Here is a 26,798-nt window from a genome sequence, read left to right as displayed (position 1 = left end):
GGATAAAATCTTTGCAAATAATAAAATATTATTTTAAATATTTTGACACAGTTAAAATTTAAATTTCATATTTTAATTAAACTAGAAAAAAGTCTTAAAAAACTGACAATAAATAAATCACTTAGTTTAGTAATTTCTCATTTATCATCAAAACTCAATTTAAATGGAAATTCTTTTACTATATGAATATAAATATCGATATCAATATTGTCAATTTCTTACTTTCTTTTCATTTTTTTTTCCTTTTCTTTCTTATCTTTCGTTTCTAGCTTAATCACCTTTCCACTTCTTAAATTCTTTTTCTTTTTTCCGTTGCATCTTCATTTATTTATTTCTTTACAGTTAATAAATATATTTAATAATAATATAATATATCACGCTATTCAATATCTTTATATTATGAGTTCTTTATATATAAATATGCTAATAATCAAAATATTTAATAAACTTGATATATAACAAGCTATTATATAGCTTTACATCATAAATTTTATAATAATTTTTCATGCACAACATATAAGAGGAGTGAAAAATAGCTAATACTAGAAGATTAGTTGAGCCGCCATTACTACAATGTATCGTCAACATCAAGACTAATATTTTAATAATAAAATTAGTTATTTATTTGTATTTATTTTAGTTATAAATATTAATTTAAAATAAAGTTATAGAAAAATTTAATATAATTTAAAATTATTCATTATTATTTTTTGAAAAATATTTTTGGTGTTTATTTATCTAAATTAATCTAGAGCACTTAGTTATATTAAAAAAAAAATTAACATTTCATTTATACATTATTTAATATCTCTCTTAATATAACTCTTAATATAATAAGATTTTATTAATGCTATGAGTGTAAAAAAAGTTATTTAAAAATATTTATTAATGAATTTTATTAATCATTATATAAATTTAATACTATAAAATATAATATGATATTTGTTAGGCATTGAATTATTGGTTAAAGAATTGAATTTCTTTCTATTATGAGATTATAAGAGAAAAGAAATTAAGAAGTTAGTTTAGCGGTAACGCTAAGAGCAGCAAAAACCGTCTGGACATTCTCAAGAAGTTCCAAGTTTGGAGGAGCATAGGCCAGTACAAGATTACCATAAAGTGTTACCACAAGATGCGGCCAACAGTAGCCTTCTCCAGTGCACACGTGGCTTTAAACGAGCAAGAATCGTCCCCTACTACCGCCACGTTCCTCCCGCTGCTGCCACGTCTCAGCAACAACCGTTTCTACTTTCCCTCTTGACACTTTCTATTATGATTTTATCTTCTGCCTCTGATATCTGAGTTTCTTGGAGTCTTCACAGAAAAGTATAGAGAAAGAAAAAAAAAACAAAGAAGAACAGAAAATTCTCAAGATCAAGAGAGTTGCTTTCGTTAGAGAGATGGTGAGGAGAGCGGGGGTGGTGATGGCCGTCGTGGTGTTATGGGCGGCGGTTTATGCGGATGTGTGTTGGTGTTTTAGTAGTAGTAGTAGTAATACGGAGGATACTATGGAGAACGCGAAAGAGACGGTGAATCTGATGGCGGGGAGTGCGAAGGAAAAGGCGGAGGATATGAAGCAAGGCGCAACAGAAGCCATGCAGGACGGGAAGGAGGCCGCCGAATCCTGGACTGATTGGGCTTATGGAAAGTTCTCAGAGTAAGCAATCTTATTTTATACCATCACCGATACCTGCGTTTTGGTGCAATTTTAATACTTGGTACCTTCTTTCTATTCCAGTGAAATATGTATTAACTCTAAGAGCCTTCCCCCAAAACCTACACAGGAGGAATTATTATATAAACTAGATCTACCACATCATTAAAAAAAATTATCATATTTAATTTCACGTTTATATGCTAGTCTTGTTTTCTTTAAAGATGATTTGAAAAAAATAAAATGAAATGTCATCATTTTATTTTACGAGTGTTTGATGACATGGTGGATCAGAACCATCAGAATATACCATTATTAGAATGTAATGAAATAAAACTTTAGAGTATCAATTGAAATTCCATTGCACAATCTGCTTTACTTGCACTATGTTTGTTTCTTTTTTTGGTTGAGCCGCTTGATAAAAGTAGAACAGCTTCTGATGTTATAGAATCATGCATAACTCTATTATGTGCTTAGTTTCTCGATTTAACAAGGGTGCTAGCAGGGGGATCGGGTTGAAAGGCAATGCAAGAGAAGCAGCTGAAGACCTTATGGACAGAGCAGGGGATGCTGCCTCAAAGACCACGGATACAATGAATTCTGCTGCTTTTGGTAGTTGATCCTTTTTTTTCTTCTTTTGCACCAGCCCAAAATTATCTCTTTGAAACAACAGTTTTATTTTCCTTTCGAATCCACTTTGATTCTTCCAGAGGCTTCGCGTTATGCTTCTGAAAAGACTGGAGATGCTGCCAACAGCGTTTATGAAAAAGGAGGTGATATGAAGGACTTTGCTTCAGAGAAGGCGGATCAAGTTATAAGAATGGCAACAGATAGAGCTAGTGAGACCAGTGAAACAGTAGGTGGAGCAATGGATTATGGAAAAGATAAAGCAGCGAGTGCCTATGAAAAGATAGATGATTTAAGGAACTTTGCTTCAGGAACAGCAGAGCAGGCAATGCAAATGGCTGGAGATAAAGCCGCTGATATCATGGATTCAATGGGAGGAGCGACGGAATATGAAAAAGACAGAGAGGCTGATGCTTATCATAACATCGTTTATTCAAGTAAATATCATCATGCTAAAGAAAGGATGAAGAAGGCAATGGATGACGCTTACATGGGTTCAGATATGTCTTCAAGTAAATATCACCATGCTAAAGAAAGAATGAAGAATGCAATGGATTATGGAAGAAATACAGTAGCTGACGCTTATGATACAGCCTCAGATTGGGCTAGTGAAGCTAAAGACGCTGCGGAAGGAGGACTAGAGTATGGAAGAAGTAGAGCGAGTAATGCCTATTACGAAGCCAAACAGAAAATAAAGTCGGCTGCAGCTATGGCTTCAGACAAGGCAGGCGATGCCAAAGATTCAATGGAAGAAGCAATGGAGCATGGAAAAGAGAGAGCTGCTCATATCCACAATGAATCTAAAGATAAAATGAGCAAAGCCTCGGACATAGCCTCGGAGAAGGCTGGAAAGGTTAAAGAGGCAGTGGAAGGTGCAATGGGGTATGAAGAAGAAGACGGAGCGGATGCATATAATGAAGCCTTAAATAAAGCTGGTGAGACATACAAGTCGGCCAAGGAGACGATGACTGATCAGGCAAAGTCTGCGTATGAATCCGCCAAGGAGAGGTTGTCAAAGGTCACCGGTGATGTTGGAGCAAAAATGGAATCAGATGTCACTGAGCTTTGAGTAGCACAACTACTTTCTACCTGCTATATATCTTCACTCTGTGAGTCATTCTTATAGTTTTGATTTCTTGTTTTCTCATAAAATGTTCCCTTTAGCACTTTTTAAATTTTGTGTTCAATGATCTTTATCAATCTATTGAAATTGAGGTTCAAGTTTGATGCCAGGTTGTGCTTTTGCCATTTTCTTCGCAGGGAAGTATAGAAAAATCTATCACATTCTGCAGTAGAATGCACATTATTATTCAGGCCACACTGTATTTGGGTAGTTATCATACATACACACTTATGAGATATAAGTTTCTTTTTCTCATCACTAGTCAAAATTTAGCTTCAAAAACTCTGCTGTAGCTACATGTACTGAAGTATCTGATTTCCTTATTCTGGTCCTTTCGAGGAAGAGGTCTTTAGATTACTGTTAAAGACTGATGACCTTCATTTGCAATTACTTCTGATTGTACCTGTATTGCCCGAGGAATTCTAGGCATTCAACTCTTAAATCCAAACCAATTGGACTATACAACAGAGACATTTATGGGTTCTAGAAAGCAAACAAACTGGAAATATATGGCTAGGATGGACACAAACATGCACATGGAAGAAAATGTACTGCAAATGTTCAATAGTCAAAAAGAGTAGCAAAAGGAATAAATATTTAAGTCAGAACTTGTCATAATAAATGGTTTTGGAAATACTCGCATTCAATGTCCATGTCTCTCTTGGTTACCATGACCGCAAAGCACTTTCTTTTTCACTGCTCATTGTAGCTTGCTTTTACAACTTTTATTTCATTAGAGCTCTCAATTAGTCATTTTCTTTGCTTTGCACGCCTGCACATTCTGATGGGTTTTCCTGTTGCTGTTTTGCCGGCGACTCTTTCAAGCTACGCATAGATTTCTCATGAAAAATTCTCAAGTAGATTCTATGTTGTTTATATTCGTTGCACATAACCATGTAGCCAATTACGGAAATGGTACCATAACTGAATCTGATGTATCTATTTGGTATTATTATTTATAAATTAAAATTAATAGTATTCTCCTCTTCATTAATAAATCAGGCGACGTAGTATATATGCACACATTTCAGCTGTTTTGGGCACTTTCCGGCTGGCTTTTCCAGCTATATTTCAGTTGTTTTGTGCATTTTCCGGCTGTTTATATCCGATTCATTAATAGAAGGAAACGGTACAATTAATTTTAATTTTAATTTATGAGTTACAGATACATAAATGTTGTGCATTTTACACAACCAATTACATGATATGTGTCAATTTTTGTTAACTTGCATAGTTATGTTGGTTAATGCATAACTATTATTAAGTCATCATTAAAAATTAAGCCAATGTAATTATGTCATTTTATATAATTATGTTTACGAACAATGTGGAGAGTATCTATCACATCCGTGAATGGGATTAGATGTTAATTCGCTGGAAAATCTTAAAACTTTTTTAACTTTTTCCTTTTTCTAATAGCCAAGTTTGTTTTGACATAAGCTTTCTAACTCTTGCGAATGAGGTTTTAAATTGAGGAGTGGATAAAGCTCATTGCTTTTAACTGTGCATGTCTTCCCACTAGGATGGATGTCTTTCAATAATTGGATTGCACTATGATATAACCATGCGTACCTGGTTAAGAAAATCAAGCCTCCAGAAGTAGCCATTTTCTGCTCTTCTGTGTCACCATCTGCCATAACTTCGAGGATCATAAGTTAAGCTAGCAGCAAGTATTACTTTCAGAACAGTGAAGACGTGTGACCCACTGGAAGATAATTTGAATGTCCTTCTGGTGCATAAAGGCCTCTTGAAACACTCGTGTCCTAAAGTTATCCCGTTTGATCCGGCTTTAAATCGTGGTGAGGACCATAGATTTTGAGGCAAGGTTCAATGAATCAAAATTTCTAGTACACTAGAGAGGGGGGCCATCTTGGATGATTATGAAAATCTCTGCGCATGATGTGTTTTCAGCTAAGAAAAGGGAAAAGAAAAAAAAGAAAAAAGAAAAAATGACACATGGATGTTTGAAATGCACCTTCTATGTTCATGATCAACAGCAGTTTCATCTTTCGCCTTTCTTTCTCTATATTTTTTCGATTGAGTTGAGAAAATCCCAGTGTTTGTGTTTTGTTATGATCCACTGTTAGAATGTTACAAATACTATCAAAATTGTGTAAAGAAAAAAAGACCATAATTTAATGCTAGGAATAACACAACCCATCACCTCTATTAAGTTAGGAACATCTGATCTTAGCTAGTAATTAAGATCTATCAATCTTTGATTCATATAACCAGTATGTGTCTTCAAGGGTCTGAATTTATCTTACATTTGCTTCTTTTTCATGGCTTGTTTGTTGTTGTGCATCCAGACCATGAAAACCCTTCTCTTCACGCCCACTCGAGTGCAAAATTGCTGCACTTCTTGGTCGTCTTGCTTTTGGATTTTCCATTCCAATCTCTCTGCAAATTCCATCATCTTGTCCTTCTGTTCCTGGCTAAACTTTGTTCTATACCTCTTCTTTAGTTGCTGCATACAGCCATGCCCTTGCGAATTCGGCTGGAACATATCGAGATCTTCGCTGGATGACTCCGCCGCAGCTCCACCGCTACCAAAGGTCATCAGAACTGGAGCAGTTAGAACCGCGGATGAAAATCCATGAGGGAATGTACGACGTTGATGTATAGGAGGCTGGGCTGAAGCAAGTGAATGAGAAAGATGGTGATAAGGAGGAGGTACTGTATTGTTTCTTTGGCTATTGTTTTTGCAATAACAATTGGCTGCACATTGTGATTCTCCATGAATCTCTTTCCTATGGAAGTTCCGGTGGCATTCACAAGCTGCGCATTTCATGGCTTCTAGTGTGCCCTCCTGCCCACTGGGCATAAATTCACCACATCCGTCGACAATCAGTCCTCCCGTGCTGGCTGCATGGTTCTTCAAACACTCTCGATATCTAACTGATGGTGCTGATGCAGTTGTGGTAATTGCTGACGCTGGGGGAGGTGATCTTGACATGGATCTAGAACTGGGAACAGGTGGTCTGTTAGTTGCACCTGTGGCAGGAGCAGGAGCTGGAGCTGGATCTGGGATTAGATCGAGATCTCTTATGGGTTTGAGGGATTGCTGGTGTAGATTCATTTTGGGCTGATCGTAAAGTGGATGATGCTGTTCATGGGTCTGAGAAATAGCAGGTTGATGATCCGTTGTTCTTTCTCCAAGAGCTGAAATCATAGGAGGGAATTTAGAGGAGGAATCTCTTTTAGGTGGATTGCAGTCCAGAGAACTTGGCATCCCTATTTCTTTATCTTGGCTTCTTACTTCCATCAAACAGATATGTAACACTGAAGCTTGGATTTAGGTGGCCTCCACTTCACAAATTATCTTTTTTGGCATAATCATCATCATCATCATCATCACCATTGTCTTCTGAATTATTTCTGTCAAAACCATGGCTACTATCTTGGGATCTCTCCGACCCTAGTTCAGCAGCCCATCTAATCCAAGAACAAGGATGATCAGAGAAACTAATCACTAGGTAACCCTAAAGATTGTTCTCCTCTCTTATTCTGATTTTGACGTTTATGGGTGCAAAACCCACCAGCCCATTTCAGTAATTGCAGTCCTATTCCTGAAAACGTAAGCAAGAGATTGAGCAGTAGTAAATATACTTATGTATGATTAATTGACTAAGAACTGCTTAATTTTCTGAGCAACCCAACTCAAAAACACATAATAGGATAATATTTAAAAACAGGAAAGATGGGAATAGCGTGTGGGCCCTGGCTACTAGATTTTGACCAACACCAGCTCTTGTGGGTTAAACTGTAGATTTGAAGTTAATAAACCTGTAACTGCACCTTGAGAAGCTGATATTTGCAGATGGGATTAAGGAAGGAAGAAACCTTAAATCTTAATTTACCAGAAAAGAGAGGCAAAAAGTAGGAGAGAGAGAGAGAGAGAGAGAGAGAGACGGACAAGAGGGCTGGCTGTTTCCTAACATCCCACCCAACTCCACAATATCCATCCATCAAAGGAACAAGTGGGTTGTGAATTTTGTACTGAAAAAGAGAGTGATGACTAAAGAGTTTGGAGTGCACTCAGAAGAAGAGCAGTCTCGCAGAACAACCGACAAAGCCATGTTAGTTCTCTTCCATAGCCTGCACAATGGTCCAGCTCCTAATTATTGCCTTCCCCCACCTCGCGTATTTTTTTTCTTTTTACCTTCTGCAAAACAGAAACCCTAATATATACATAGACACATGTGCTTTGAAATAGCGCAGAAGATAAAGAGGGAGGAGAAGAAGTGGGTGGGTTCTGGTCTTCGTTCCCCTGGAATCTTCTCTCAACGAGAGAGAGGGAGAGAAGAATTTTATTAAATTTAATTTGAGAGGTCGAAGGAACTTAGAAAAGTTGGTGAGTCCTTTTAAGGTGTCTCTCTTTTTCTGCATCTGCTGCTGCAGTTTCTGCAACTCTACTCTTTATCTACTGGCCAATGACTTTGGGTCTGCAGTTCTAATTGATGATGCTATGCCCCCCGTCCCCTTCCCCCACTGTTCCATCTTCTTTTATTCCACACGCACACAGATACACACCCACCCAACTTTCAATTAATCTTGCCCTTTCTAAGTTTTTCTTTTGGCAAAAGAATTCTCTATCTTCCCTTCATGCACGTCATATTGGGATAGTATCTTCTATTAGTTCGTAGTCTTCCCAAAATTTTTGGATTTTTCTGCACGTATAATAAGTGATTAACTAATTCAAGAGCCTGAATGTGAGATTATAATAGTTTTTCTTATTTTAATTAAGATTTTTAATTTAAATTTTAGATATAGAACTGTATTAAAATTTTTTAAAAAATATTTTATTATTTATAAAAATTTAATACCCTCTAAACTAAATCTAGACACCAATAAGTAATTAACTACCGATCAATAAGAGGATCAAAAGGTTTATAATGTGGTGGCGGCCTACTTTCCTTTTTCGTTTTTGTCATTCTAATGGTTAGAGATAAATTAAAGTATAATTAAAAGACTACACATTCCATTTTTTTCTTTGTGTATGTAACATGGCATATTTCCATGAGGCCTCTAACTAATAAGACTTAGTAATTTGGCTGAGCTTTATTTGTTATGAGAATTCGGTTGACATATTCTTATTGCTAATAGTGAAAATAAATGCAATTATGACCATTTAATACTAAAATTTCTATAAATTTAACTTGTACTTGAATTGATGTTTAATTCGAACATATATAAAAACGTATTTGGTTCAGAGATTTGATACAGCTGATAGTTGTTTTTCAGTGAACAACTATATTAAAGCGTTTGATAAAGATTTAAAAACACTGCAGCTCATAGCTGATAGAGTCCCAATTAACTGCTGATTGTATCAGCTCTATTTTAGAGTTTTTTTTTTATTTTTATTAAAATTTATTAACAATAATTTACATTAAATTGATTTCATATAATTAAGTTTTAATATTTTAAAATAATAATCATTTATTTTAGAATTATTCTTAATAATTAAATAATTATAATATTTGAAATTAGAAATTTTTATTAATAGAATCTAAATTTAAATGTTTACTTTTAAAATATCTTTAATAATAAATATAATTGAACTAAAGAAAATTAACTATAATATTTTTAATTATTATAAGTTATTTTATTAATTTGTATTATTAAATAAAATATATTTAGTAATAAATTATATTTTTAATGGTCATTTAAATACTAACAATAACTGCTAATAAAATTCCACTAAATAGTTTAATTTATTAGTTATCATCTATTAGCCACTAGCTACTAGTTGCATTGATCAACTAAACTAAACATATGTCCATATTAAGTAGTAGATAGCATGAAATAATATGGTAAAACACTTGAAAAAGAAAGCTAGAGCCAAAACCAATGGGTGTTATAAAGAATCATCATCTGAAACCTCAAGGAAAAAGGAATGAGCAAATAAATACTAAGTATATATTGAAATGAATAAGAAAATATTTTTATATTTAAATATTGTGCAAAATATATCCATATCACATAAAATTTCTTTAGAAAAATAAACTAAGATACTTCAACTTTATTTGAGTTTTTCTTTCTTATGCCATGCTGCTTTTTTTCCTGGTAACTTGGATTTTGTGTTATCACTAAATGGATATTGATGTATGAAGGAATAGAAATTGAGATCATCTTTTTCTTTTCATTTCCCTAATTATTTTTTTCTCCTTTTCAGTTTTTGTTCTAAGTTGTAATTAATGGAATAATTTTATATATACATATATATATATATATATATATATATATATATATAATTAATTTAATATTTTAATTTTCGATATAATATAATAGACACTTCAATTTTATTTTTTTTGTGATATTTACACACTTTTTGATAAGTATTTTCATTTAGTACATCCGCTACACTGCTCGTATAAAAAAATAAAATAAAGTGTCTATTAGGTTAAATAGAAAATTAAAGATGTTTAAAAAGTTATAAAAATAGAGTTTCAAGTGGTTATTAGAGTAAATTAAAAATTAATGTATTAGAGTGAATAAAGTTTAAATATTTATGCATTCCACCCAATATCAACAATGTTATGCATATAGTAGGATTATTTAATCATTCAAATTAGTCAAATATGCTTTTTAATTATATCCATATTAATGTGAGAAGTTAAATGAAATACCAAATATGCTTTATATATACTTATTTGTCTAGAAGATTGTTAATATAGTAATAATTTGGGGAAGGCATGAGAATAGAGCTAATTTAGTACATAAATGGTGAGATTATTTAACTCAATGGTCAAATGAGACTGTTTTAAAAGAATATATCAATTCCTTTTTCTATTCTGTCTTATTTATGCCTCTACTCCACTTCAATTTATTGATTCTCTTTCTCTACTCACATGTATGGTACCCATTGTCTTCTTGAACAATTTATATTCAACAATCAAATATTAAACTTTTTAGTAAATAACTATCTAAAAATCAAATACACCTGATTTAAATATTCTAGGCAAATAGCTTTCTAAAGTCAAATACATCTAATTTATTTTTTTTTAAAAAATAAAATAACATTAGATTTTTAAATTTTAGTTGAATTATAAAAATTAAATATAATATTTATTTTATTAATTTACTGATAAAATATCTAATAATATATTGTATAAGATTGTATTTGACAAAATTTAAAATTTAGATTTAATTGATCCAAATAAGTCAAATCTCAACCTTTGAAAATTAACTAAGTCAATTTTAAGTTTTCTTAATAAATAGACCTATAATTTGTTATTTTTGAGTAAGTTAAATTCATATTTTCTATAGCGCATAACTAAATATTGTATCAATAAATTAATAAAATGAACATTATTTTTAATATTTATAATTAAATTAAAATTTAAAAATTTAATATCATTTTACTTTTTAAAAAAATTTAAAATTGAATATATTTGATTTTTAAACACAAGTTTGGAAGGTTATTTGCTAAAGAAAGTTAAGTTGAGTATATTCAAGCGGTGAACATAAATTTAGAAAATTATTTGTTGAAAAAATTTAAATTGGTCCAAAGCAATGTTGATTTAGCCAAGTATATACTTCTAATACTGTTTAGAATTTAGATTAGTAGAGTTTTAAGGCAAAATTATGTATTAAGCTAAATGGATTTGATCATTGAAAAAAGAAGAGAAACTCGAGTACGTCTATCAATTTAGAGTTTCTTTTTCCTTTTTAACCTGTATCTATATATGAAAAAAAGAGAGTACCTTACAAGTCTGATAAACTTCAAATATTATAATTTCATCGTGTAAACTTCGATCGACATCAAATCTAATCCTGTTCTGCCGGGCAAACATCTAGGGAGTACTTATTACAGGAAAACATGTAGGATGAGCATTGGCTTTGCATTTATTTGCTCAAACATAGTAATACTGGGCTGAAATAAGAAATCTTTCAGCATCCCATCAGCTTCCAGCTTTTACAGACTCAAAATCACAGGCTTAAAACTACAGTTATGAATCAACTTGTTAATTGTGGATCATCAAGCATCACCAACAGCTGATAAGCTCAACCGCTTCAGAAACCTTCTGTACTACAACCTTCCAGTTCTGCTACACTTCTAAATCCAGATTCTTTGTAGTATATATGCGTCACCAAGCTATGATGCTTGTATATATATATATATGTTATAGATATATATGAACCCGGTTAAGCTCAATGTTTCTAAATGCACAGTTCCACCATTCAGCAAATGGGATACATAGTTCAGAAGAATTTCACGTACCCAATTGAAGTTTCAGAATTTAGCAGTTCCATTTAGACAAAGATGAATCAGTGAGATCTAGATGGGATTACATTCTACAAAGTGGAAGGCATAAGAACAGGAAACTAATTTTATCACCAATTTAAAAGCTAATTAACACAAATACCTGAGCAATTCTATGACTTTGCAGTGGCTTTAGCCAATGTCTTAGCTTCCATTAACCTCCACATATACCAAGACCCAACAGACCTATAAGGCCTCCACTTCTCACAAAGTTGCTCCATTAGCGATGGCTGGGGCAACTCCTTAAGCCCGTACAGACTCTGTACTCCTTTCCTCACGCCAAGATCACCCACGGGCAAAACATCAGGCCTATGCAGCGAAAATATCATAAACATATGTACGGACCAAACCCCAATTCCCTTTACAGCAGTCAAGCTAGTTAGGAGCATGTCATCGCTCATTTCAAGAATCGACGAATCCGACAAAGACCCATTCCTGTACTTGTCTGCAAGATCATGGAGATAACTCGCTTTTCGACCAGAAATGCCAATTTCCCGGAGCTGTTGAACAGAGAGAGACAGAACATTCTCCGGTAGGACCCCGGATTCGCCCCCGCAAAGGGTGAGGAAGCGCGTGTAGATTGATTTTGCAGCGTTAAGGGCGAGCTGTTGGTAGAGAATGCTTCTTGATAAAGATAGAAAAGGTGGGGTATTGGATTCGAATATGGGATGTTTATGGGTGTTGATTAGAGCTGCGAGGAGAGGTTCTGAGTTGCGGAGATGTTCAAGAGCGAGGTCGATTTCGCCTTTGGCTGATAATAATTTGCCGGCGGAGCTTGCCTCGGTATTATTGGCAGTGCTGGTATGGATAGAAAGTTTTCGGATTTTTCTAGGTCGGAATGGTATTTTGGTCAAGGAAGCATTAGTCGCAGAGGTTTGTGATTGTGACTGTGATCCTGAAGTGCAGGAGGATTCCTGCAAAGAACGAGAAAGGGATCGAGTTATGGGCTTACCCATCCAATATTGTAACTGAGTGAGTGAGTGTAGATTCTTTGAGGCAAGAATGCCGTGGCCGGCGGTATTGGCGGCGTTTTTAGGGGAGGAGAGGAAGGAAATAATCCGATTACTTGAAGAGGATTCTTATCAGCCAACTGATCACGACCTTTATTAAAAGGAGAAACGGGTCGGTTTAATCCCTGAACTTGTGTGAGGGGATAATAAAAAATAGGATTTTAAACCATTTCAACAAATATACCCCTGAAATTGGGCGGCCTTTATTGCTTTTGTTTATCTTTATTTTTCTAGATCTCTGTTTTATTATTGCTTCAATATTAATACTTTTATGCCAAACCCATCATTCAGATCTATTTAACTTCGATTAGGTCTACTTTTAGCAGGGCATAAAATAAACAATTCATTGGAATTCATTTGATAGCATAGAGATGGGAAGAAGTAATATAAACAGAGACTTTTTTTCCCTGGATCATAAGGCTATCATTTGTAAACAAAATAGGTAGCAGCATCATGAGAGGGGCAGATACAAGAACGAGACAGGTAGAATGAAAAGTACAAGGAACAGCTTCACTTCTCTGCTTGAGGTCCTTGCAGGGAAGCAAGAAACTTCTTGAGACACCGATTGTAGACACAAGGTCTCTCCAGGTGAACCAAATGACCTGCCTTCTTTATGCCTTCAAATGTTGCATTTTCACCCAGTTGCCTGTAATCAAAATCAAATCCATTTCAGTTCTTATAGAGGAATTCCTTTTAATATGCAGGTTTTATTTTTTTCTCTTTGAATTAAATATGATACAAGGTAGCGTTCGCAGCAGGCTTAACCAGATGATATCTGCATGTCTCAATTTAAGCTAGTTCTTAAAAATAAGTTAAATCACTAGAACAGTTCAATAGATTCCAGGTATATCGATGCATACTCTTTCATGTTCTGTGCGAATTCGAGCTTGAATATTTCATCATTTTCACCCCAAAGGAGATGTATTTTCTGAAAGACACAACATTTAGGAATTACAACTTGTAAAAATGTCTGGCAAAGGAAATAAGTAAATTACCTGTGGAAATTTATGGATGGTAGGATCTTTGTTGCTTATCACTAATCCTTCAAGCAGTTCAGCTCTCTCATTCCTGTTAGTGAACATTACCTGTAATTCTCCATTTAGTGTATGGCCAAGAGAACACAACAGTGTTGATTGATTAACTGCTCTGACGTGATGCTTCATTGTTGTTTTTTTTTTTTAATTTATTTTTATTTTTTGGATGGAAGCAGAGTTGAGATACTAGAATTATTCATTATTATTTTATTACATACTAGAATTAAACTGTAATGAAAATAAAAATAAGAATATTAATCCACTTTTACATAAAATTAATTTTGTATGAGCTTAATATTTGAAAAAGAAAATTACAAGATATTTAAGTTGTAATTTTTAATTAATTCATTATTATATATTATAAAAATGCAATGAGAGATATAAAGGATAACTTAGACAAAAAAATTAGGGGTAAATAGTTGTTACCTTTAAATGTTATTGAAAGTTTTTTTGGTTAATTATTACTTTTTCATTAGTTATTAATCACAAAAATATTTATTTTATTTCATTTCATTTAAAGTATTAGAGTTTTCTGTTGTTTTGCCAACAATGCCCAAATCATTGGAATTTATTACTTACAGAATTGTTTTGACTTATGTAGGAACTAAACTATATTGACCATTTCTTTCGATTAAACTTTTATCTTAAATTATGCTGAAAATGTTTTACCAAGGAAACCACTATATTTTTATTACTTGATGTAATATTTAATATTTTTTATAAAATTATTTATTAATTTTAATTAAAAAATAATTTTATAAAATTATTAGATGTTAGATCGATGAAGAAAAGTTTTTTTTTCTTCTGTGTGTATCTTTTCCATTTATTTTATTTTACATAATGAAAGAATTACATGCAGCAATATGTACAAGTGGTATGCATTTCCAGGACCGGTGACCCGAAAATGGTAGTGGCGACAATAATGACTTGTTATATTTGTTAATTTCTAATAAGGATAATACGAATAGAAAAGGAAAAAAATTTAATATAAGTCAATAGATGAATGGCTTATTGAATATTAAATAATTGAAATATATATTAATTATTAAATATTTAAATAAAAAATATATATTTATTATAATTTATACATCAAAACACGGAGTGAACAAAATCTTAAATAAACTAAAAAAATAAAATTGAACTAATAATTCAATTTGGTTCGATTTATATTTTTATCGATGAAGTTATTTTAGTTTGGTTCTAAAATCAAAATTTTATATAAAAGATATTTCAGAAATATTTATATTTCTAAAATATTATTAAACTGCTATATAATTAATTTCTAAAAAAATATTACAGTAAAAAAATTACTTTTGGTAGAAAAATTATTATCTCTATTATTAGTTGTTAAGACACTATGATTAAATTATCGTAAAACTATATTTTTATTCAAATTTGATAAATAAATTAATCCTTTAATAATAAATTTAAAAAATGTAATCCTTTAATAACATTGATTTATGACGAAGAAAGCAATAATTAGTATTATCAGAATAAAAGAAAATTTTCATCCTTATATTTATAAATTTATATATTAGATCGAAGTAAAAACAAGGAACATAAGTTATATATTTGATAAAAGAATTAGAGGGTAATTAGTAGTATTTAACCCTAGAGAGAATTTTAATTCTATTATTCTAGAGGTCGTGAATGCAAGTTCTACCTAACATTTTCTGTTTACGAAGGATACTTCCATTCTAGTCTCATGACAGTCTTATGCGAAGACTCATGCAAGTGCTCATGTTTTTGTGATAAAAAACTTGCCAAATAGAATGTCCAAACCAAGTGTTAACTTGCAAATTTATAAAGGATAGCGAGTGTAATAGCAAAGATGCAAACAAACCTCAAGGAAATCTTTGTGGAGCCGATTTGGGAACCACAGCTTCTTGTAAGCAGCGACAGAAAGCAAAGCTTTAAGACCCTTCACAGAAGTAGGAAGCAAAAGCTCCGAGGAAGATTTGAATCCAAGCCTACTTAATGTCGCATCACTGATCGAGTCAGTCATGGCCAAGATGGACCCAGATATGACCATGGCTTGAACCATGTCAGGATACAACTCGGCCATCTTAAATGCCACCATACCCCCATAGCTAAAACCCACCACTGTGCACTTCTGCACTCCTAGTTTCTTTAAGCCCTTCACCACTGTTTCTGCTTGAAACACCGGCGACCGGTCAGTTTTATCTGTGAGGGAGCCCCCGAAGAAGAGAAGGTCAGGAACATAAACGGAGTATTTTTTGGTTAAAGCACCGACTTGGAATTGCCATGTGACAATGCCCTCTGCAGCAAAGCCATGGATTAAGACAACAACAGGCTTCGCCGGTGTAGTTAAGGTCTGGGTTTTGGGGGTTTCTTCATCTTTTCTTGGTTTTCGAATGGTTTCAACTGGAACCCAGAAGTTCATGACTGTGCCTAACTCGATCTGTACAGAGTGGGGTATAACCCCTGCCATTTTCATTAGCCCATGCAACAAGGGCTTTTGAGCTGCTACAAGGTTCACCATGATCGATCTTTTTCTTTATTCCTTTCCTTGTCTCTTTGTCTGTCTATGGAGTATGTGTTTGCTTCATGTAATAATATTTGGAAAGTTGAGGTGTGAATGTAAAATGAGAAAGAAAAGATTTAAACTGAAGCAGAGGATGGTTTGGTGTTGGGTGGTTATCTGTTGCTATAAAAAGTGGACATTTTATGCGTTTGAAAAATTGACCGATAAAACAAACAATAAGAAGCTTTTGATTCTATAGGTCCTTAATTTAGTAGTCAATTCTTTATATCATCATAAGTAATCTTTTCCTTTATTTTTATTTAATTTAGTCGCTTTTTCTTTTCTTAATTTGAAAAAAAGAACCTACCTAATTGTTAATTCACTCTTCATTAATTTTGTTCATCACACTATTAATTTCATACTCTAACGACTGTTTAAGAATCTAAAACCATATAAAATAATAAATAAAACATCAAATTATTTTCAATATATTATATTTTATAGTTAAAATAATCACTCGTTCAATGACTGAATGTAACAGAGAATGAGATAATTATAAATAAAAATCCAACCTATACATAGAAATTCTTTCTAATTCAAGTTTCACCTATTAAATCTCAAAAAGTTAAAACTTCAAAATCTAGCTTTCAAAGGGTGTTTAGTTCATAGTTTTAATAGAGTTAATAGATATTTCTCATTAAACAACTGTATTAAAGCATTTGATAAAGACTTAAAAAATAACAGTTGATAGCTAATTTAGTCCTAATCAGCTGCTGATTGTATCAGATCTATTTTAAAACTTTTTCTTATCAGCTGATTTGATTTTTTTATTTATTTAAATTTATTATAGTAACTTACTTTAAATTAATATTATATAATTAAATTTTTATATTTTAAAATAAATAATATTTGAAAATAGAAATTTTTATTAGTAGAATTTAAATTTAAATTTCTACTTTTAAAATAATTTTATAAATATTTTTTATAATAAATATAATTGAGCTATAGAAAATTAACTATAATTTTTTAATTATTATAAATTATTTTTATTAATTTATATCATTAAATATAATATAATATAATAAAATTTAATATTCTAATTAATGAAATAAGTATTTTCAAAATTGTATAGAGCCAACTTGTTTAACCAATTGAATAAAAAATCTTGATCATTCTGGCTCAATTAGATAATAAAAGTAGGGACAAGTTGAAATTTGACTATTTTAATCGGTTGAACTAGTTGTTTTGGCTGAACTTACCCAAAATTTTTATGATTAAGAATAATTATAAGATTTAAAATAATGGTTGTTGATGATACAAGTTTTCTTGCACGTAAATACCTAATCTTTATTCTTTTCAATTAAATGTTGATAACTTTTGCTATTAGGTTGTTTGATTTTGATCAACGGTGCTGCCTACCCTCCACCACCGCATGTCCCCCTATTGACCAATACAATAGAAGTTCCAAATCAATTTTAACAAATTGAAAGACCAGTTGGTCCTTCCCTTGCCAGCAAATAGCTCACCAAATGACATTGCATGGCAAGGTTATTTTTATCCACACACTACAAATTGTCATTCCTTTCCTATTATACCCACAAATCAATGTCCCTTCAATGAACAAAATGATGCAAAAGAGGAGGGCGAAACTGACTTTTATTCTCAAGTTTAACGACGAGCACACTCTGTGTGAGACCCAATTCAATGTAATGGGTTCTTTACTTTTACACCCTCAATTTTGCTAATACTGTAAATTAAAATATTTGTATTTGAAAATATATATGATGGATTAATTTTGCACCGTCAGAGCTCTAAGATTAGCACTTAGGTTCATGTAATATCAGACAAGTATATTTGTGAAGTATTGGATTTCTCCAAGTATATTATCGCCTGTGGTAGTGATATTAAAGAAGGAAGGAGATCTTGTCAAGCAGATCAATTGTGGATGTTCTTACAAGAAAAGCTAGAGTACGATCCAAAAAGTGAAGGTTCTTCTAGTATCCAACAACAACAGCAGAAATGTGAGAGAGTAGGAATGTTTCAGCTCGTTACAAGTAACATGGGATTCAAAATATTATAATATCAACAATCTGCTGCCTCCATCCCAACTCCTAGCTCGCAAAAAGGAAGTTCCAGACCATTATCTCAAAACAAACACCATACATTGATTAATTAATTAATTAAAATGATTTACATGCAATTAACCCTGTGATTATCCTTAAGCAACACTGAAGGAGCTAGCAGCGCTCTCTACAAACTTTCTTGCTCCCTTAAACCACCTCTTATCTCCAGCTTGTGCCTTGCAAATGTAAAGCTTGCCATCTTTCACAGCGGCTGTGATCAGTTGGTGCTTGCCGCCTTCATCTCCGTCAGCAGTCCTTGTTAACACTGACAAAAAGTAATATTCTTTCCCACCCACCACTTGAGTTGAACTGTCTAATATGTTAGCTGTTGCCACAGCATTCGGGTCGAAACCTCCCTGCATCAATTAAAAGAACACAATAAGCATACAGTTCAAAAATAATTGCTTCCGTGGCATCATTAATTAATCGGATGTTAATTTTCATTTTATTATTAATTGATCTAAATATTTGATTTTTGTATTGTAATTAATATCAATATTAATTATATGTAATGATTAGCACATCAATCATTACTCATCATTTCATAATATGACGACAGACAAGAGTAACAATTTAATACCTGTAAGTCATTATATTATTAGCTATTAGAACATCTCTAAATCACTTCTCGTATATTTTAAGGAGTGATATCGTAAAAGTTTAAGAACTCAATTTAATTTTAGAAATTTTACTACCTCAGAGGCGGTTTTGCCAAAATACGCCTGTTTTCCAAGCAAATAATCCACCTGCAGCAACAAGAACACTATCAATGGAGGAACTATAAAGTCATATACTCAGAAAATCCTAAGTACTGAAACGGGTTCTGTAAGAAGAAGACAATCAAGACGGTCCAACACAGACACCATGTTTGAAGTACCTTAGCAAGAAATTCCTCTGGGGTACCAAAGTCGGTGATGGATTTCTTATCAGTTGGGGTGATCATGACAGAGAGATTGCTGTTGGAGTCAAAATTGTCTTCATATCTAAGAACCTGACCTGGGAACTCTCTCTCTTTGCTTGGGTTCCATTTTGATGGAACTGACAATTGGAATCCATCTCCATTGTACGGCATGAAGTCCGTGTTTGTTTTTGGCTTTCCAAAAACATTGGCTGCATCAGACATTATTTTCAGTTAACATATACAGTTCTAATTCTGCATTCCGAAGCAGAAGTTGTTCAAAAAAAAAAAAAAGAAAAGAAAAAGAAAAAGAAAAACTTACCAGCTTCACCATAAGCAGCATCAGCAGGAGAAACCTTGGAGCCAACGGCTGCAGCACCAATGAGAACAGTGAGAGCCAATCTTCGAGAGACAAGGCTAAGATCCTCCTCCTGCAGTGGCTGCTTGGTGGAGGCTCGGCAGATGAACTGGGTGGGCTTGGTGGTGTTGGAAACTTGGCGTTGGGACACTGAAGATAATCTATTAGGAGTACTAGTAAGTGCAGGGTGGTGTAAGAAGCATCCAGTGGTAGCCATTGTTGGTTTACTTTCACTTGCTTGGTACAGTGATCAAAGGGATGATAAATTCTATTACAATATGAACCAGAAAAGCTGAAGAAGGTGTTTTCGTGTTATGTGAAGGGAAATCGTTCATTTTGGATATTGGATGATGAGAAGGATCAGATTTCAGGGATGTCAGATAAGGTTCTATTGGATTTGAGCGGTACCACGTGGCACACATGCTGCATATCTTTTTCTTCTAGACATCCTCTCAAGCCTCTATTCTATTATTAGTGAATCAATTCTATTATTTCACAATATACTTTGTAAGACAATATCTACCTTTTTTTTTTTTTTTTGGAAATCACCAATCGGTTTCTTTTTAATGTTTATTATAAATTTCGATCTCATTCCTCAATTTGGTAAATCTAATTAAACCGACTACTACAATTTAATTAATTTTCCAATTTCTGATTCATTTATGTTGAATCGGTCTATTCATTCAAATTTTTAAAAACAAAAATTAGTGGTGACTTTGCAATTCTCTTTTTCTTTAGAAACAAACTTTAACAAATTCAGTCATAGCATTTTAAACAAAAAATAAAAATAAGAGAGAGCAACTGCAACATTAGCTTTCGTGTCATAATTAATATGAAACCTTCAACTTTTGTTCAATACACAATTAAAAATAATAATTAAATTATATTATATTAAAATTTTCATTTCCATGTCATATAAATTAATGAATCTTTCACGTAAATAAATATCTACTTATAATACGGTGTACGTACTACCAATGCTTATATTGAGAGATTGTCCCCACTTATAAATCAGATTGATTAATAATTTTTTTTAGTAGAATTGATTAATGATGTTTTTTTTAGCGGAATTGATTAATGAATATTAGAGAATTGAATATGTATCAATTATTTAATAGTAAAGTGTAAAATATTGACATATACAAATTACATATATATTTATCAAGAAAAAATACATGTTATAAATACTCAAACAGAAAATAAAAAAGAAAACGCTATTAATTTAATGACTTGTGACACACCTAAGAAGAAGAAAGAAGAGCTTCTATAATGAGTTGCCATATATAATTGTTCGATTGATGAATAACTTAAGTACATGTTTATATGAAGACGAATTGTATGGAAGAAAGATGTCAACTGAGCAAAATCAGAAGAGGCAACAATGAATGGATTTCTTTCTTTCTTTCTAAAGATCAGCATATGATCGAACTACCCTTTCACACTTATTATTCATACACCACCACAATCATGTTTATAAAAATCTCTATTTGCACAATATTCTAGTCAAACATTTAGGTTTTTACACCTCTAACAATCTAAATATAATATAAGATTATGTTCTTCAAACTCTAGAGAATATAATTTGTATTTTTGGCTTATTTAGTTTTAATTAATTAGTTCTCAAATCTAACTAAAGCTATGACAATAACTTGTATCCAACCATTAAAAACTATCTCGAATTGAGGTGAGAAAAATGCTTCAATTTTATTATTATTATCTTATTTTATTTTGAGTTTCTAAAACCTGCATTTAGAGGGAAATAAATTGGCGTTTTTTTTTTTAAATAAGTTTGACAGAAACAGTATATAAAAATATTGAAAATCAATTTATAAAATTTAAAAAAATGTTAAATCTGTTCTTTTAACACTCAATAACTATGCTAAACAGCCCTAACGAACGATCATAGTATAAAAATATGGAAGATATGTAAAAATACTCATTTAATGTGTTTCTACAAGAAGTACAAAAAGACTAGACTACTTGTACTAAGGAAAGGAAGAGCTCAAAAACATAACAACCCCAAACTTTACATTCACTGTTAGATAAGTCATGCTTATAGTAGAGCTAAATTTGCCCAAGAACACATGAAAAATGATCCACGTACAAACCCATAGGATGAGAGAACATATAAGTTCCATTAGTGAAAGATGGAAGTCATCTTGGTCCCTACGTTTTTAATTTGCAACCTCCCCTTTCTAAGTTAAGAAAACCTTGAAACAACACAAAGTTCTAAATCAACAGAATAAATAAAATTTCCAAAGCAAGCAGTAAATGGATGTTATGCATAAATAAATGTATATTTTGTTGTTCTTGATGACCTCCAAAATGGTTGAAATTTTATATATGGAATAAGCTGGATTTATTCATGCTTAATCATAAGTTGTTCTTGCGGATCCCCGTAAGGGACATATCTCGGGAGTCATTGCTCGATGTCCCAAGTTCACTGCTCCCAAATTCTTGGCTTGATAATGCCACTTGCCTAAACTTCTTCATATCTGCATTGTATGAACTTGTATCATAGTCTGAGCTTCCATTTGAACTACTAAACATAGAGCTTTGCCCAGGCTTTGTTCCTTCATTTAAGGCATCCAACGATACATCTCCTTCCAAGGCACGTACGATCTAGTGATAGGAAAAAGAAACATGACGCGTTAATCTCTGAATAGTACATAAAAATAATTAAAATGAAACGCAAGGATCAAAATGAATTAAATTGGAATGTTATATTATATATATGCATTATAGTAAGAGAATGACAAGGCTTCATGTAAGCTGAACTTGAATTGGTTAACTATAGAAGGTCTCTATAAGTATTTGGAGGAGGAGAAAATATGGATAAAGAAATCTAATGACGCTTATAAGAAGAAAAATGAAAGTAGAAATCAACTTTAACCAGGAAACTCTATATAATTCATTTAAAATATCACAAATATACGAGGTTTCTGAGTGGAGAGCTGGTGGCTTGGGCCCCTGCCACCTTTTCTTCTAATTCCATCCCTAGTTCAACCCTGAACATTAAGTCTAATGAAGTCAATATTCAATGAGATTCTATTTAGAAAATCATACTCTTAAATCTTATAATTGTTAATATTTTTATTTTTTTGAGACTCTAAAACTTCAAACTTGGGACTTTTGGCTAGAATATTTCTTGAACGTGCCATTAGATCAGTACCAAATTAGTAGGCCCTAGTTAATATTAACATTTATACGTTTTCTTATTGAGATCGTTACAGTAATTCACATGTATGACTTGATGACAAAGGAGGAATAATAATTAGCAATATATGGATATATATACCTGGCTCATCCTGGGGCGCTTTCTAGCAGAGTGGCGAATGCTAGCAGCAGCACAAGCAACCATACGCTGCATCTCTTCAGGGTTGTAGTTATTCTCCAACCGAAAATCAGCCAACTCATTGTAGTTGCCATCCTCCAATGATTGATTTAGAAGTGGCCGAGCCTATTACAACAAATGCAGGAAGAGTAATTATTCCAAAGTTGTATTGAAAGATTTGTATAAAAACGAAAATGGAAACGCGAAAATGACTTAATATATGAATAAAATAGTTTTTCATTTTGATTCATCTCAATGTAAGTAAATAACTAAGCGATAAAATTGCATCAATCTAGTTGGGATGTTTGGATATGATCTTTGACAAAAGAAAAGTTTTAGAAAATCTCTTATAAGTAGAAAATCTAAAGAAATAGGAATGAAGAATCTATATAAAGTCTTAGAAAAAACAAAATATAAAATCATTAAGAATTTTTAGGATTTGTGCAGGTATAATCAAAATTAAAAGAACAAAGAATATATAGAGGAAGTACAAACCCAGTCGACTAAGCTATCTTCCATTGCATTTGTAGGATCCACAGGTTTCTTTCCGGTTATGAGTTCCAAAAGCATGACACCAAATGAGAAAACATCCGATTTTTCTGTCAACTTGCCACTTGATGCGTACTCTGGAGCCAAATACCTGAATCGATGAATTATTAAGGAACTTATTAGGGCATTCACAGGTTAAAAACTATAAGTTAACGAAACTTCTTTTTAATAAACTTTCTTTTTCGTTCTCTTTTTCTTAAGACTGTGTACAAGTTAAGAAAAGTTAAATATTATAGGTCTTGACTATTCCCAGTGCACACTGCATCAATGCAAACATAATAGATGCTTTAAATTATGTAGCTATTTTATATATGTCACTCATTTAACGATAGAATAAGTAGCTAACTTATCCGTTGTACGAATTCAACGGGCGAAAATGAAAGTAAACCTCGAGGCAAAATAATTTTTCCAATAAAAAAGAAATGATGAATTGTCAAGCTCATACCATACATATGTTAGAAAAGACTTGCAAAAACACACAAAAATAAGGAAAGGGTAGGTTGAGGTTTACCCAAATGTACCCATGACACGAGTGGAGACATGAGTATAATTGTCCGAAGAAAGCTTAGCTAATCCGAAATCAGCAACCTGAATAGAAAGAAAATATGGCAGGAATATTATAAAATTAGCTGCATCATGAAAATTGCAATGTCTACCGATCAATGTACTAGAATAAATATTAGTTGTATTTTACACTTTTAAATAAAAAATTAACACAGCAGAAATGGTTAATGGAACTAGAAAGAGTAGTTAAAAGAGAAAAACATGGCACTAGATTGAATGATAGAAATAAAATAAATCAAAACTCTGTGAACAAAACAAAATTAAATATAAAATCCAGTAATTATTTGTAAAGCTGTACGTACCATGGCTTCAAAATTGAAGTCGAGGAGAATATTAGCAGCTTTAATATCACGATGAATAATCCGAGGATGGCCTACAGACATTGTTTTTAAAGAATGAAATGTGAGTAGATGATGATATGCAGAGGTATATTTGAATGAAAATAATTAAGAGAGATGAAAGGATGTGCGTTACAATCTTCGTGAAGGTAGGCAAGTCCCTTGGCAGAGCCTAACGCAATACGGAGCCTTGTAGGAAAATCCATCACCGGAAGACCCTTTCCTGCACCCAAACACATGTTTTATATCATAATCTTTGCTAATGTAATTGGAGCACATTTGCAGACTGACTATCCAATTTTTGAATGGCTCGGAGTAAGTTTTCGGATTAGCTAATGAATATGTGCTATATTTTTCTACTAATTTAGTATATAAATGAGAAAATACAGATAAGGATGTTCCAAAATTCAAAGTATGGTTCTCATGCAGACAGTGTTATTATGCACGTACACTTAAACCTAAAATGAAAATGAATACACCTGATGTGATATTTTCAGGAAATAATTTACCATGGAGGTGATATTCTAAGGTCTTGTTGGACACAAATTCGTAGACCAGCATTCTTTGCCCTCCGGCAATACAATACCCAACAAGGGACACCAGATGGCGATGATGAACACGGCTGATAATCTCAACTTCCGCCTGGAATTCTCTCTCCCCCTGTCCACTGCCAGATTTAAGGCTCTTCACTGCGATCTCCTTTCCATTAGGCAACACCCCCTTGTGCACGTACCCAAACCCGCCCTGTCCCAACAAATTAGCCTGATCAAACCCGCCAGTCGCTGCTGCAAGCTCATCATACGTGAAGGTACTTTTATTGAACCCAAGAGCAATATTTGGCGAGGGAGGTGGCAGGGGTGGACGGTGTGGGCCTGAGAAGTTGCCGCTCATTTCACCGCTCATCATCATCATTTGCGGAGGCGTAGGAGGTGCATGCCACCCACCCCCTGGGGATGATCCCATTTGACCTGGTGATGATGAGTTTATCTTCATGATATGATCTGGCCCAACTGGGGGACCATTGTGCCAATTTTGCTGCATGGAGCTGTTGTAATATTGGTCATTACCTGTGCATAAAACATTGCATACAGTCAATGGAAGCAGAAGCTTCCCACAGCATTATATGCCAAATTTCCCCGAAACAAAGGAGGAGGTTAGGTTATTTATAATACCTTCTGGGTAACCCCCATAGTACTGCATATGCTTATGCTTTTTCTTCTTCTTCTTGCACAAAGTTGCTCCACATATGAGCATAACAATAATTAATAGCCCAACTCCGACCGAAACTCCAACTATAATTTTTATCTGTTCACTATTTAGACTGCTTTCTGAGGAGGAAGAAGAAGAAGAAGCTAGCGGTGGAGGTGGTGATCGTGACGATCTGTGTGGGGGTGGAGGTTGATTAGAATGGGATGGAGGAGGTGGTGAAGTATTGCTAAAAGGTGATGGCGGAGCCGAACTATTAGATTGATGTGGTGGCGGTGGCGGCGAAGACGAACTATTTGATGGAGGAGGTGATGCATTTGATGGTGGAGGGGAAGCTGTGTTGGGGGAAGGTGCATCTGGTGAAGAAGAAGAGGGGGGTGGAGGTGATGAATCTGATGGTGGTGGCGCAGCAGCTGGTGGTGAAGGTGGAGAGTTGGAACCTGGTGACGCAGCAGTAGAATTGTCAGGGGGTGAAGACATTTTCTTCTTTTATGTCATGAAGCACTTCCGGCCGATAAAAGATATTTGCGTCGGTAAGAACCCGCCGGAAAACTTCAAGTCTCCCCTAACTGCTGGTCTCAAGATATGCAGATCCCTGGAAATAATTAAGTGTCAGCCATAATCATCATTCTACGTTAATAATATAAGCAATATTGTTCATATTAATCATATACATTGAGAAAGACTGAGAAAAAGGGTAGATACCTGAAAGAAGAAGAAGAAGAAGGGTTGTGGGATGTGAAAGCAAAGAAGAAGACAGAGAAAACGTGTTTCATGGTAAAATTGTGATTGTAGAAAGGAAGTCCAGTCATTCTGTTTGGGTTCCTAGAAAGGAGGACTTTTCTCTTTCTTTCTAGCCACTTGTCCTTACTGCCCAAAATCTGTTATTGTTTTTACCATTTCAAGGCTGCTACAGCTCTTATGCAACAATTCACAGCCTTTAGTTTTCTTTGGCAATAGCCTAAAACCTAACCAATATAATAGTACTCATTATCCACAATGGACGCTTTCTTTCTGGTGACGAACATTATCAAATATGGGGTAAATTGCTCCTTCAGGCACCTCATTTTTTGTCTTTATTTCAAAATGATACAATTATTTTATTTTTATTTTTGTTTCATGTGGAAGTCAAATGCAAAATTCAGACAGATTATTCAAATGCTAAAATCTTAGAAAATAATAATAACTATTAAATTGCGCATATCCTTACCAAACAATGAAAAAAATTT

At 33.3% G+C, this 26,798-nt stretch overlaps 6 protein-coding genes across 15 annotated transcripts; 1 reads left to right on the top strand and 5 right to left on the bottom strand.

Annotated features, from left to right (window-relative positions):
- Window positions 1-1,279: 1,279 nt before the first annotated feature.
- On the top strand, window positions 1,280-6,761 carry LOC8273394 (late embryogenesis abundant protein D-29). Of its 7 annotated transcripts, none has more exons than XM_048374064.1 (4): window positions 1,280-1,657; window positions 2,160-2,266; window positions 2,365-3,390; window positions 5,869-6,761. In XM_048374064.1, the coding sequence occupies exons 1-3, from the start codon at window positions 1,401-1,403 to the stop codon at window positions 3,348-3,350; spliced, it is 1,350 nt and encodes a 449-aa protein (XP_048230021.1). In that variant the 5' UTR covers window positions 1,280-1,400; the 3' UTR covers window positions 3,351-3,390; window positions 5,869-6,761. The 7 variants fall into 7 exon arrangements, with proteins under 7 accessions (XP_048230021.1, XP_048230023.1, XP_048230022.1 ...); XM_048374066.1 differs by lacking the exon at window positions 5,869-6,761 and adding an exon at window positions 4,240-4,382; XM_048374065.1 differs by lacking the exon at window positions 5,869-6,761 and adding an exon at window positions 4,230-4,382.
- On the bottom strand, window positions 4,522-6,669 carry LOC8273395 (zinc-finger homeodomain protein 6). 3 transcript variants are annotated; one of them, XR_007215861.1, is made up of 3 exons: window positions 5,569-6,669; window positions 5,380-5,484; window positions 4,522-5,294 (listed from the first exon to the last, which is right to left on the bottom strand). XR_007215861.1 is itself a non-coding variant. In XM_015720794.3 (2 exons), exons 1-2 carry the CDS (start codon window positions 6,667-6,669, stop codon window positions 5,475-5,477), a joined length of 1,008 nt encoding a protein of 335 aa, XP_015576280.1. In that variant the 3' UTR covers window positions 5,280-5,474. The 3 variants fall into 3 exon arrangements, 1 of the variants encoding a protein (XP_015576280.1); XR_001535386.3 differs by having other exon boundaries at window positions 5,672-6,669; XM_015720794.3 differs by having other exon boundaries at window positions 5,280-5,484; window positions 5,672-6,669.
- Window positions 6,762-11,118: 4,357 nt separating the features above from the next.
- LOC8273396 (alkylbase DNA glycosidase-like protein mag2) lies at window positions 11,119-12,783 on the bottom strand. The gene has a single exon (XM_002521528.4). The coding sequence runs from the start codon at window positions 12,624-12,626 to the stop codon at window positions 11,784-11,786; it is 843 nt and encodes a 280-aa protein (XP_002521574.1). The 5' UTR covers window positions 12,627-12,783; the 3' UTR covers window positions 11,119-11,783.
- A 227-nt stretch (window positions 12,784-13,010) lies between these two features.
- Window positions 13,011-16,393, bottom strand: LOC8273397 (2-hydroxy-6-oxononadienedioate/2-hydroxy-6-oxononatrienedioate hydrolase). Its single transcript, XM_002521529.4, has 4 exons — window positions 15,558-16,393; window positions 13,676-13,765; window positions 13,541-13,608; window positions 13,011-13,326 (listed from the first exon to the last, which is right to left on the bottom strand). Exons 1-4 carry the CDS (start codon window positions 16,215-16,217, stop codon window positions 13,191-13,193), a joined length of 954 nt encoding a protein of 317 aa, XP_002521575.1. The 5' UTR covers window positions 16,218-16,393; the 3' UTR covers window positions 13,011-13,190.
- A 1,775-nt stretch (window positions 16,394-18,168) lies between these two features.
- On the bottom strand, window positions 18,169-19,910 carry LOC8273398 (oxygen-evolving enhancer protein 2, chloroplastic). The gene is made up of 4 exons (XM_002521530.4): window positions 19,543-19,910; window positions 19,200-19,432; window positions 19,018-19,068; window positions 18,169-18,678 (listed from the first exon to the last, which is right to left on the bottom strand). The coding sequence occupies exons 1-4, from the start codon at window positions 19,793-19,795 to the stop codon at window positions 18,418-18,420; spliced, it is 798 nt and encodes a 265-aa protein (XP_002521576.1). The 5' UTR covers window positions 19,796-19,910; the 3' UTR covers window positions 18,169-18,417.
- A 1,576-nt stretch (window positions 19,911-21,486) lies between these two features.
- LOC8273399 (proline-rich receptor-like protein kinase PERK4) lies at window positions 21,487-26,372 on the bottom strand. 2 transcript variants are annotated; one of them, XM_015720791.2, is made up of 9 exons: window positions 26,275-26,372; window positions 25,536-26,164; window positions 24,873-25,430; window positions 24,500-24,586; window positions 24,328-24,398; window positions 23,973-24,049; window positions 23,408-23,552; window positions 22,877-23,038; window positions 21,487-22,200 (listed from the first exon to the last, which is right to left on the bottom strand). In XM_015720791.2, the coding sequence occupies exons 2-9, from the start codon at window positions 26,047-26,049 to the stop codon at window positions 21,952-21,954; spliced, it is 1,863 nt and encodes a 620-aa protein (XP_015576277.1). In that variant the 5' UTR covers window positions 26,050-26,164; window positions 26,275-26,372; the 3' UTR covers window positions 21,487-21,951. The 2 variants fall into 2 exon arrangements, with proteins under 2 accessions (XP_015576277.1, XP_002521577.1); XM_002521531.3 differs by lacking the exon at window positions 26,275-26,372 and having other exon boundaries at window positions 25,536-26,237.
- Between the last annotated feature and the right edge of the window lie 426 nt (window positions 26,373-26,798).

Source organism: Ricinus communis, chromosome 5 (assembly GCF_019578655.1).
Source record: "Ricinus communis isolate WT05 ecotype wild-type chromosome 5, ASM1957865v1, whole genome shotgun sequence".
NCBI lineage: Eukaryota > Viridiplantae > Streptophyta > Magnoliopsida > Malpighiales > Euphorbiaceae > Ricinus > Ricinus communis.
This window is presented reverse-complemented; position numbering and strand designations above follow the sequence as displayed.

Excerpts from the sequence above, each read along its gene's own strand:
- LOC8273399 (XM_015720791.2), bottom strand. The coding sequence starts at position 26,049 with ATGTCTTCACCCCCTGACAATTCTACTGCTGCGTCACCAGGTTCCAAC. Across the intron at positions 25,431-25,535 it reads CTATGGGGGTTACCCAGAAG|GTAATGACCAATATTACAAC; the intron begins GTATTATAAATA and ends TTTTATGCACAG. Across the intron at positions 22,201-22,876 it reads AGCGCCCCAGGATGAGCCAG|ATCGTACGTGCCTTGGAAGG; the intron begins GTATATATATCC and ends TCCTATCACTAG.
- LOC8273397 (XM_002521529.4), bottom strand. The coding sequence starts at position 16,217 with ATGGTGAACCTTGTAGCAGCTCAAAAGCCCTTGTTGCATGGGCTAATG. Across the intron at positions 13,609-13,675 it reads CCATCCATAAATTTCCACAG|AAAATACATCTCCTTTGGGG; the intron begins GTAATTTACTTA and ends TGTGTCTTTCAG. Across the intron at positions 13,327-13,540 it reads TTCGCACAGAACATGAAAGA|GCAACTGGGTGAAAATGCAA; the intron begins GTATGCATCGAT and ends TTTTGATTACAG.
- LOC8273398 (XM_002521530.4), bottom strand. The coding sequence starts at position 19,795 with ATGGCTACCACTGGATGCTTCTTACACCACCCTGCACTTACTAGTACT. Across the intron at positions 19,069-19,199 it reads CAGAGGAATTTCTTGCTAAG|GTGGATTATTTGCTTGGAAA; the intron begins GTACTTCAAACA and ends TTGTTGCTGCAG. Across the intron at positions 18,679-19,017 it reads TTGGCAAAACCGCCTCTGAG|GGAGGTTTCGACCCGAATGC; the intron begins GTAGTAAAATTT and ends TAATTGATGCAG.
- LOC8273396 (XM_002521528.4), bottom strand. The coding sequence starts at position 12,626 with ATGGGTAAGCCCATAACTCGATCCCTTTCTCGTTCTTTGCAGGAATCC.
- LOC8273394 (XM_048374064.1), top strand. The coding sequence starts at position 1,401 with ATGGTGAGGAGAGCGGGGGTGGTGATGGCCGTCGTGGTGTTATGGGCG. Across the intron at positions 1,658-2,159 it reads GCTTATGGAAAGTTCTCAGA|GGGGATCGGGTTGAAAGGCA; the intron begins GTAAGCAATCTT and ends GGGTGCTAGCAG. Across the intron at positions 2,267-2,364 it reads AATGAATTCTGCTGCTTTTG|AGGCTTCGCGTTATGCTTCT; the intron begins GTAGTTGATCCT and ends TGATTCTTCCAG.
- LOC8273395 (XM_015720794.3), bottom strand. The coding sequence starts at position 6,669 with ATGGAAGTAAGAAGCCAAGATAAAGAAATAGGGATGCCAAGTTCTCTG.